Raw genomic sequence first — 10,948 nt, 5'->3', positions numbered from 1 at the left:
ATGGGGGAGGACACCTCCATGTCGGACTACACGTGCTCAGAGGACGAGGGCGCCTCCGGGCGCCGGCTGGGAGCCGCGGGCGCCGCGTGCAGCGAGGACGCCGCAAGGCCAAACAAGGGAGGTAAGCCGCGGTCAGCGGGCTTGACATTAAAGTACCGAACGGGAACGACCCATAAACGGCCGTTGGCCGCTACATCCGCAGATGAGGACGCCCCGGCCGTGGCGCATAAAGTGGCCTCCTCTTCGACGAGGGGCCGCGTTAGGCGCCCGGTAGGGGTTTACAGCTTCCTCAAGGAAGCTAAAGACTACGTAGCTGATGGGGGGGATAGTGAGGGGGAGGACCCCGACCCAACTTACCGTCCATCCGGGAGGAAGACGAGCCCCGTAGTGGCTTCAGCAAAAGCCTCTGACGACGGGACCCCCGACGCCCTATCCAGGGGCACGGTCGAGGCCCTCGCCGAGGAGGCTCTCAAAAGCGTGGAGAAAATTAAGGAAGAAATCAAGAAGAGTAGCCACCTAAAGGGTACCGTGTGGGGCCAAATTAACCGGGCCACTAAATGCGTTGTTGAAGCGGTTGAGGGCCTCCGCGATATAACGCCAGATGAAGAGCAGCGCAGGCTCCGCGCGGACAATGCTCGCCTTTCAAGGGAGCTGGATATTGTCCGCAACGAGCTGCGTGCCTTCAAGCAGGCGTACGTGGAGTCGCAGCGGAAGTCCGCTGCAGCCCCGAAAGAGGCCACAGGGCCACAGCAGCCCAACTTTGAGGAGGTGCTAAGATATGCTATGGAGGAAATGAAGGGGCAACTCCTGCAGTCGGTAGGCGGGATGATCAATGCCCGCCTACAAGACCTGGAGATGCGCCTTCCTCCGGAGCCCGTCATGAGGCCCCCCCTGCGTGCCGACCAACGGCAGCCGCCGCCGCCCCGTCACAAGTCCCGGTCGGGGATCGTGGAGGGCGCCATGGAGGTGGATGGGGAAGCCCAGCCATCCCCGGCGCCCACACCTAGGGCGGTAAAGAAGGCACCGAAGAAGGGCGCTGCAAAGCGGCCGACTGCCCCCCCGCCACCTCCTCCCTCCAAGGGAAAACAGGGGGCAGGACAGGCAGACGCGACCCCTCCCCCCCCAACCGCTGGAACAAGTGGAGAGGGGGAAGCCCAGTCGGGGACTGTGGGCAACTCCTGGTCCGAGGTTGTCCGGCGGAAGAAGAGGGGAAATGCCGCTGTCGCTGCTTATTCCCCCCCCTCAGCCGGAACAACCCGGCAGATCGCCCCGGCCCCACCAAAGGCCGTTAAAATCGTGGCCCCAAAAACCGCGGCCATAGTGGTGACCCTCAAGAAAGGGGCCACCATGACCAATGCGGAAGGGGCCACGACTGACGCGAAGTACACCGAGGTCCTGGCAAAGGCCAGGTCCTCGATATCCCTGAGGGAATTCGGTTTGGAGTCGGTCAAGATCCGAACGAGCATGACCGGCTCCAAACTGATGGAGGTCGGGGGGACCTCCCCCGAGGAAACTGCTGACCGCCTTGCCGCCGCCCTGGTGGAGGCAGTAGGCAGCTGGGCGGACATCACCCGCCCAACCAAAATGGCCGTCCTCAGGATCACCGGTCTGGATGACACGGTGACCACTGAGGAAGTGGCGGCCCAACTGGCATCGGTCGGCGGGTGTCCCCCCACCTCCATGAAAGTAGGCAATATCAGGCCGAGTTTCTGGGGCGGAGGCTCCGCCCTGGTCAAGTGCCCAGCGACTGCCGCTAAGGCAGTCGTGAAGGCGGGACGAGTGGCCATCGGATGGACGATGGCCACCGTCAAAGCAGTGGAGGCCCAGCCATTGCGTTGCTATAAATGCATGATGCTGGGCCACACTCGCGCTCTATGCCCAGCGGAGACAGAGAACGGGCGTCTCTGCTTCCGCTGCGGCAGTGAAGGACACAAGTCGGCAGAGTGCGAGGCCCCCTGCAAATGCACCGTGTGTGCAACGACGGGGCGCCCACACTCACATGTGATGGGGGGTGCCAAGTGCACACCCCCGTCGGTGAAGAAATGCAGGTATCTTAATGCCAAGACACCTGCATTTCGACCTACTACAGACGAACACCAACCACTCTGCCAGGGCACAGGACTTGCTCATGCAGTGCCTGGCAGAGTGGAGAATTGCTGTTGCGGTCGTGGCTGAACCCTACTTTGTCCCCCCCCAACCCAGTTGGTTCGGGGACACAGAGGGATCAGTCGCCATTGTGGCGCCGCCTTCGAGCCCGCGACCCCTCTCCCTCAGGGAGCGAGGAGCGGGCTACGTGGCGGTGAACTGGGGAGAAGTAGTACTCATAGGAGTCTACTTCTCCCCAAACAGGAACCTCCGACAATTCGAGAGGTTCCTGGACGGCCTGGAGCCGGTTGTGCAGCGAGCATCACCGGCCCAGGTCATCGTGATGGGGGACCTCAACGCTAAGTGCGCAGCGTGGGGGTCCTCCATCACTGACCTGAAAGGGGCGCTTCTCCGGGACTGGGCCGTCATGATCGGCTTAGTTCCGGAGAACCAAGGCAACGCCAACACGTGCGTGCGCCGACAAGGGGGATCAGTCGTGGACGTCACGTTCGCGACCCCCGGCATCGGTGCACGCATATCGTGTTGGCGTGTCCTCGAGGAGGTGGAGACCCTGTCCGATCATTTGTACATCCGGTTCAGGGTCTCCACCGCGCCCCAGGGGTCACAGGCCCGGACGGCAGCGGCAGGACGACGAGGCGTTGAGGGCTTCCCAAAGTGGCAGCTCTCACGCCTCGACCCTGACCTGGCGGAAGAAGCCGCCATCGTCCGGGCATGGGCGGAGGAACCCCCCCAAACGGTGGGGGTCGACGAGAGGGCGGCGAGATTTCGTCGAGATCTGACCGCCGTCTGCAACGCCGGAATGCCCAGGGCGCGACGTGGCTTCGCGCCCCGGGAAGGCGTGTACTGGTGGACGCAGGACCTAGCCGCCCTGCGCTCCGCCAGTAACGCAGCCCGACGTGCATTCACCCGGTGCCGCAGACGGCGGAACCGAACAGAGGAGGAGCTAGAACGCCTTCACGCCGAGCTGAGCTCGGCAAAGAAGGCGTTCTCCAGCGCGATCAAGGCCGCCAAGGACTCTGCCTATGCGGAGTTCTTGGCGACCTTAGACGCAGACCCGTGGGGGCGCCCATACCGCATGGTGCGGGCGAAGCTGAAGGTGGCGCCCCCCACGGAAACGATGGAGCCGGCGGTCCTTAGCGCGGTGGTCGAAGGGCTGTTCCCGGATAGCCCTTCTTTTGTACCACCGCGCATGACAAGAGACATGCCGGCGGACGACGACGAACCGCTGAACCGGTCCGCCGCCCTCGCCCCACCCCCGATAACGAAGGAGGAAATGGCCAGGGCGGCGGGCCGGCTCAGGGGGACCCGCAAGGCCCCGGGGCCAGACGGAGTGCCTGGAAAGGTCCTGCACATTGCGCTGGAACACCTCGGGGAACGCCTCCGCAGACTGTTTAACGACTGTCTGGCGGAGGGGCGTTTCCCCGGGGTGTGGAAGGAGGGGCGGCTGGTGTTGCTGAGGAAGGAGGGTCACCCCGTCGACTCTCCTTCTGGTCACCGGCCGCTCGTGATGCTGGATGAGGCCGGGAAGCTGCTCGAAAGGGTATTGGCTTCCCGGATCATCCAGCATCTGGAGACGGAAGGGCCGCAGCTCTCCGAGAACCAGTTCGGGTTTCGGTCCGGGCGATCCACCCTGGACGCCCTGACCGCCCTGAAAAGGTTCTCGGAGGATGCGGCCGAGAGGGGTCAGGGGGCGGTGGCGGTGTCACTTGACATCGCCAACGCCTTCGGCTCCCTCCCCTTCGGAGTAATAGAGGAGGCACTTCGGTTCCACGAATTGCCCCTCTATCTCCGGAGGATTGTGGGACACTACCTGCAGGAGCGGGTAGTGTCCTACATGGGGAGGGAGGGAAGGGAGGAGCGGCGGATGGCCTCCGGTGTTCCTCAGGGGTCCGTCCTAGGACCCCTGCTGTGGAACATCGGCTTTGACTGGGCCATCCGCGGGGAGGTGCTGCCCCGGATGGCTGTCATCTGCTACGCGGATGATACGATGATAGCCGTCCGGGACACCACCTGGAGGAAAGTCAAGAGGAGGGCGGAAGCCGGGGCCACCCTGTTGGTCCGGAGGATCGAGGCGCTCGGACTCCGCGTGGCACTCCACAAAACCGAAGCCCTTTGCTTCAAAGGGCCGAGGTGGAGAGTGCCCGCAGGAGCGACCCTCCGGATCAACGGGGACGAGGTCGAGGTTAAGGCCCGGATCAAATATCTTGGCCTTATCCTCGATGGGGGTTGGCGTTTCGGAGATCACTTCCGGACGCTAACCCCCCGACTCGTCGGCGCGGCTTCCGCCCTCGCCAGGCTCCTCCCGAACCTGAGAGGTCCGGGCGTGCAGGTCAGACGACTGTACGCCATGGTCGTTCGCAGCATGGCCCTGTACGGCGCGCCGATATGGGCAGAAGCCCTTGACGCGCCAAACAGGGCCCTCCTCCGCAGGCCGCAGCGCATCGTTGCGGTGCGCGCATGCATGGCCTACCGCACGGTTGGCCATGCAGCGGCCTGCGCTTTGGCCGGCACTCCCCCGTGGGAGATAGAAGCGGGTGTGCTGGCCGAAGCGTACCGGGAGCGGGCCGAGCAGAGAGCTCGGGGCGAAGCCCCGGCTCCAGAGGAGCTCGCCCGGTCCCGGGCGGAGAGAAAGCGAACGACCATAGAGCTGTGGGCTGCTGGCCTAGCGGACGCCCAATACGGCGCCCGCACCATAGAGGCCATACGCCCACAGCTCTGGGACTGGTGCGGGAGGCGCCACGGCGCGATGAATTACAAATTAACACAGATTTTAACAGGTCATGGCTGCTTCGGGCGATATCTTCACCGGATACGAAGAGAGGAGACGACGTCGTGCCACGAGTGCGGCGCTGATGAGGACACCGCGCAACACACCCTTCAGGTTTGTACAGCGTGGTCCGAAGAGCGCCGCACTCTGGTAGCGGCGATTGGTGATGACCTCTCACTCCCAGGCGTAATTCGCGCCATGCTGGGCAGTGAGGGGTCATGGGAGGCGGTTTCCTCCTTCTGCGAAATAGTAATTTCGCAGAAGGAGGAAAGGGAGCGAGAGCGCGAGGATAATCCCCTCGCGCCCCCGCTCAGACGCAGGAGAGTGGGGAGAAGGAGGCGGGGTTTCGCCGCCGTACTTCTCCCCACAAACCATGCGTGAGAGGGAGGCCCCTTCAGGGCGATAACGCAGGCGGGGCCACGGAAGAAAGCTAAAGCGTTCCCGTGGCGCCCGCCATAATGCGTTAGAGGGCAGTCAGGTTTTAGTGGGTATTCCGGTCACCTTCTGTGGCCGGCGAGTCCCACACTCCCTACGCCATTGCACAGCCCGGCGTAGGCGTGCGTAAACGCATTTCCTGACTATAAAAAAAAAAAAAAAAAAAAAAAAAAAAAAAGGTTAGGTTAGGTTAGGTTAGGTTAGGTTAGGTTCCACGGACCTCCCCAAGACGGCGGCCATCACCGTCACCCTCAAACCGGGGGCCACGATCACCAACGCCGAAGGACAGGTCTCTGAGGCCAAATATACCGACGTCTTGGCCAAGGCCAAGGCGGAAATCTGCCTCAGAGACCTCGGCTTGGAGACGGTCAAAGTACGGACAAGTATGACCGGCTCCAAGCTGATGGAGGTGGGGGGGGAACACCCCAGAGGAGACGGCCGATCGCCTGGCTGCCGAATTGACAAGGGTCATCGGCAGCTGGGCGGACATCGCGCGCCCGTCCAAGCTCGCGGACCTCCGGGTCTCGGGTTTGGACGAGACGATAACGCGCGAGGAGGTGGCAGCCAAATTGGCTACAGTCGGGGGCTGCCACCCCGAGGCCGTCAAAGTGGGCCTAATCAGGCCCAGCTTCTGGGGTGGGGGGTCCACCCTGGTGAAATGTCCGGCAGCGGCGGCGAAAGCTGTCGCTCAGATAGGGAAGGTGGCCATAGGGTGGAGTATGGCCACCGTCACCGCGGTAAGGGCCCGGCCGCTGCGCTGCTTTAAGTGCATGCAGCTGGGCCACACCCGGGCCCTATGCCCGTCGGAAGCGGAGGATGGTCGCCTCTGCTTCCGATGTGGCCAAGAGGGCCACAAGAGGGCGGCGTGCGAGGCGCCTGTCAACTGCGCCGTGTGCAAAAGGACAGGCTGCCCGCACGCCCACGTAATGGGGGGAGCTAAATGCACCCCCCCCACCATGAGGGGGAAGGCCCGCTCCACCGGCCCTCCCCCTGCGCCAAGAGCGCAGCCGCCGTCCGGGCCGCAGCAACCGCCCGAAGAGGAACGTATGCAGGTGTCATAAATGCCCAGACACCTGCATACAGAGTTCCTGCAGACCAACGCCAACCACTCCGCCCGCGCACAGGACCTGCTCATGCAGGCCCTGGCGGAGTGGAGAATTGCCGTTGCGGTCGTGGCCGAGCCCTACCTCATCCCTTCCCAGCCTCATTGGGTCGGGGACACGGAGGGCTCGGTCGGAATGGTGGCGCCGCCAACGGGCCCGCAAATCCTCTCTCTCAGGGAGAGGGGCGCGGGTTACGTGGCGGCAAACTGGGGAGAAGTAGTGCTCATCGGAGTCTACTTCTCCCCGAACAGGAGCCTCTCGCAATTTGAGAGGTTCCTGGATGGCCTGGAGCTGGTGGTGCGGAGGGCATTGCCAGCCCAGGTCATCGTGATGGGGGACCTCAATGCTAAGTGCGCGGCTTGGGGATCCCCCATCACCGACGTCAAGGGGGCGCACCTTCGGGATTGGGCCCTCACTATTGGCCTGGTCCCGGAGAACCGGGGCAGCGCCTTCACATGTGTGCGCGCACGGGGTGGCTCAGTTGTCGACGTGACGTTTGCCACCCCCAATATCGGCGCGCGCATCTCGTGTTGGCGCGTCCTGGAGGATGTGGAGACCCTGTCAGATCACCTGTACATCAGGTTCAGGGTCTCCGCAGCGCCCCCTGGGCGTCAAACCCGCACGGCGGGCGGCAGGGGCGTCTTCCCTAGGTGGCAGCTGTCACGTCTTGACGAAGACCTGGCAGAGGAGGCCGCTATTGTTTGTTCGTGGGCCTCCGACCCCCCTCAATCCCTGGGGGTCGGAGAAAGGGCTGCCAGGTTCCGTCGGGACTTGACAGCTGTATGCGACTCGGCAATGCCTAGGGCTCGACGCCTCACGCCCCGAGAGGGGGTGTACTGGTGGTCGCGGGACCTCGCGGCCCTGCGTGCCACCAGCAACGCTGCCCGCCGTGCACTATCCCGGTGCCGAAGACGTCGGCATCGGGAGCCGGGCGAGCTGGAGCGCCTCCACGCCGAAATGCATTCGGCCAAGAAGGCGCTCCAAGCCGCCATAGGGGCCGCCAAGGACGCTGCATACTCGGAGTTCTTGGCGGCCCTGGACGCGGACCCGTGGGGGCGCCCGTACCGGATGGTACGGGCCAAATTCAAAACGGCGCCCCCCACGGAGGCCATGGAGCCGGCCGTCCTCAGCGCGGTGGTAGAGGGGCTATTCCCAGACAGCCCCCCATTTGAGCCACCGCGCATGGTGCAGCAGAGGGCTGACGACGAGGACGACGCCGCCCCTAATCCTCCTCTGATAACAGAGGAAGAAATGCTAGGGGCGGCCCGCCGGCTCCAAGGCCCGCGGAAGGCCCCGGGACCGGATGGGGTTCCGGGGAAGGTTCTCCCCATCGCATTGAGGCACCTCGGGGACCGCCTCCGCTGCCTCTTCGACGATTGTCTGGCAGCGGGGCATTTCCCTGAGGTGTGGAAGGAGGGGCGGCTGGTCCTTATAAGGAAAGAAGGCCGCCCCGCGGACTCTCCGTCGGGATACCGCCCGCTGGTGATGCTGGATGAGGCCGGGAAACTGCTAGAGCGAGTTATAGCTGCCCGGATCATCCAGCATCTAGCGAGGGATGGGCCGCAACTTTCGGTGAACCAATTCGGGTTCCGGTCAGGACGATCCACCTTGGACGCCCTGGCCGCCCTGAAGAAGTTCACCGACGAAGCGGCCCAAAAGGGGCAGGGAGCCATGGCGGTGTCATTAGACATCGCCAATGCCTTCGGCTCCCTCCCCTTTGCGGTAATAGAGGAGGCGCTCCGGTATCACGGAGTGCCCCTCTACCTGCGGAGAGTCGTAGGACACTACCTGCAAGGGCGGGTGGTGTCCTACATGGGGAGAACCGGGAGAGAGGAAAGGCGGATGGCCTCCGGTGTTCCACAGGGGTCCGTACTAGGGCCCCTGTTATGGAACATCGGGTATGACTGGGCCATCCGCGGAGAGGTGCTGTCCCGGATGGCGGTCATCTGCTACGCAGATGACACGCTGGTAGCCGTCCGGGACACCACCTGGAGCCGTCTAGTGAGAAGGGCTGAGGCCGGAGCCACATTATTGACCCGGAGGATCGAGGCACTAGGCCTCCGAGTGGCCCTCAGCAAGACCGAGGCCCTCTGTTTTAAAGGGCCTCGGTGGAGGGTACCTGCGGGGGCCACCCTCCGGGTCAACGGAGAGGAAGTCGGGGTCAAGGCCCGGATAAAATATCTGGGTCTTGTCCTCGACGGGGGTTGGCGCTTCGGTGACCACTTCCGAGCGCTGACCCCCCGGCTTGTGGGCGCGGCCTCAGCCCTGGCGAGGCTCCTCCCTAACCTCAGCGGCCCGGGTGTACATGCGAGGATGCTGTACACCACGGTCGTCAAGAGTATGGCCCTGTACGGTGCACCGATATGGGCTCGTGCCCTAAATGCACCGAACAGGGCCCTCCTCCGCAGGCCGCAACGCATTGTTGCGGCGCGTGCGTGCCGGGCCTACCGAACGGTAGGCCACGCGGCGGCCTGCGTTTTGGCCGGCACCCCTCCGTGGGAGATCGAGGCGGGAGTGCTGGCCGAAGCCTACTGGGCGCGGGCTAGGCAAAGAGCTCGGGGCGAAGCCCCGGTTCCCGAGGAGCTCTCCCGCGCCCGGGAGGCGAGGAGAAGGACGACCGTGGAGCTGTGGGCGAGAGGCCTAGCGCACCCCAAATATGGCGTGCGCACCATAGAGGCCATACGCCCGCAGCTCCCGGAGTGGTGTGGGAGGAGCCACGGCTCCCTCACCTTCCGACTGACACAGGTGCTGTCCGGGCATGGTTGCTTCGGACGGTACCTGTGTCGGATCGGAAGGGAGGTGACGATGCGCTGCCACGGGTGCGGCGCCAGCGAGGATACGGCGCAGCACACACTCGAAGTGTGCTGCGCCTGGAGAGAAGAGCGCCGCACCCTGGTGGCGGCGATAGGCGGCGACCTCTCACTTCCCGGCGTCGTACGCGCCATGTTGGGAAGTGAGAGGTCTTGGAACGCGGTCTCCTCCTTCTGCGAATTAGTCATGTCGCAGAAGGAGGAGAGGGAGCGGGAGCGCGAAGGGGATCCCCTAGCGCCCCCGCTCCGACAGAGAAGAGTGGGGAGAAGGAGGCGGCAATTCGCTGCTGCCCTTCTCCCCACGCCTTAGAATTTTTGAGGGCCGTAAAGGCTAAACGCAGGCGGGGTCACGGAAGTAAGCTAACGCGTTTCCCGTGGCCCCGCCGTAACGCGTGAGAGGGCAGTCTGGTTTTAGTGGGTATTCCGGTCGCCTTCTGCGGCCGGCGAGTCCCACACTCCCCTACGCCATTGCACAGCCCGGCGTAGGGGGTGCGTAAATGCATTTCCAGACTATAAAAAAAAAAAAAAAAAAAAGGTTCCACGGACCTGCTCGGTTGTCCGAGTGGGCGGAGAGGTGAACTCCGACGTGGCGCGTCCCCGGGTGGTGGATAGGGGAACGCCCCGGCCTTCTGCCGGGGTAGGGCTTCGGCCCCGCGAACCAAACACTGGTAGGTTAGTTAGGGTAAGGTAGGTTAGTTAGGATAAGTAGGTTAGCTAGGTTAGGCTGCGGGTCCCTCGTGGGCCCGCAGAAGAGAGGGCGGCGCTCGCCACAAGGCGAGCGTCTATTAGGTTAGTTAGGATTAGTTAGTTAGGGCTAGGTTAAGTAGATTAGGGTGAGGGGTTGGGATTGGTGGCTGGGCCCGCCACCTCGCTCTGCCTGGATTACATACTTAAGTATGGGGCGACCGGGGTCGCCGGCTCACCACACCGGCCGCAGCCCCCCAGCGGGCCCACTTGTGGGCACGCAAACGAGGGCGGCGTCTCGCCGCAAGGCGAGCGCCTTTTGTCCGGGACGGCGCGACCACTAGGACCCGACCTCTTTGGTCGAGGGTCGCGGCCGCCGGACTTAGGTTAGTTTAGAGTAGGCTAGGTTTAAGGTAGTTAAGTTAGCTAAGTTAGGTTAGGGTGCGGGCCCACTTGTGGGTCCGCATATGAGAGGGCGGCGAACCCAAACCGAGTAACTGCCCTTTTCAGGGCAGCGAAAAGGGAGGGCAAGCCTAATGTGGAGGGTGGCGCGACCCATTAGGGGCGTGGCCGCCGGTCGGGACGTGGGAGCACGACCTCGGTAACACTCTGTTATACGATGGCGTGTGATCCTGCGTCCCCACGCGTAATCCCGGTGGCTCAACATCTTCACTGGGACCGCGGGCCCCTGTCTTGATCAAGACGGGGGCCAAGAGGTGGGTCTCTATAAACCCTGGCGGCACCAGCGGGGGAGGCGGGGATTCCGAACCTGCATTGCACGGTGTCGTCTTGAGGAGCGCCTAAGGGCGCAGCACCCCTTCGGGGGTGCAGAGAGGGCCCTTCCCGGGGCGGTCAGTGGGGCGTCGCGGTGGCAAGCTCACGCGATCCCGTGGCGCCCCACACTATGGCCATGAGGGAACAAGGAGGTTTAGTGGGTATGCTCCCATTCGGGGAGAGAATCTCACATAACTCGCGTGTCTTCCCCGAGGCACGGAGTATGCATTAAGCATTCCTCCTTGTATAAAAAAAAAAAAAAAAAAAAA

General features: G+C 63.6%; 1 protein-coding gene across 1 annotated transcript; it reads left to right on the top strand.

Annotated features, from left to right (window-relative positions):
* LOC106708585 lies at positions 1-6,369 on the top strand. Its single transcript, XM_045681969.1, has 5 exons — positions 1-2,048; positions 2,113-3,928; positions 4,052-5,122; positions 5,538-5,691; positions 5,738-6,369. The coding sequence occupies exons 1-5, from the start codon at positions 1-3 to the stop codon at positions 6,367-6,369; spliced, it is 5,721 nt and encodes a 1,906-aa protein (XP_045537925.1).
* The last annotated feature ends 4,579 nt before the right edge of the window (positions 6,370-10,948 follow it).

Source organism: Papilio machaon, chromosome 17, assembly GCF_912999745.1.
Source record: "Papilio machaon chromosome 17, ilPapMach1.1, whole genome shotgun sequence".
Taxonomy (NCBI): domain Eukaryota; kingdom Metazoa; phylum Arthropoda; class Insecta; order Lepidoptera; family Papilionidae; genus Papilio; species Papilio machaon.
The sequence above is the reverse complement of the archived record's forward strand: the minus strand, read 5'-3'. Positions and strand labels throughout refer to the sequence as shown.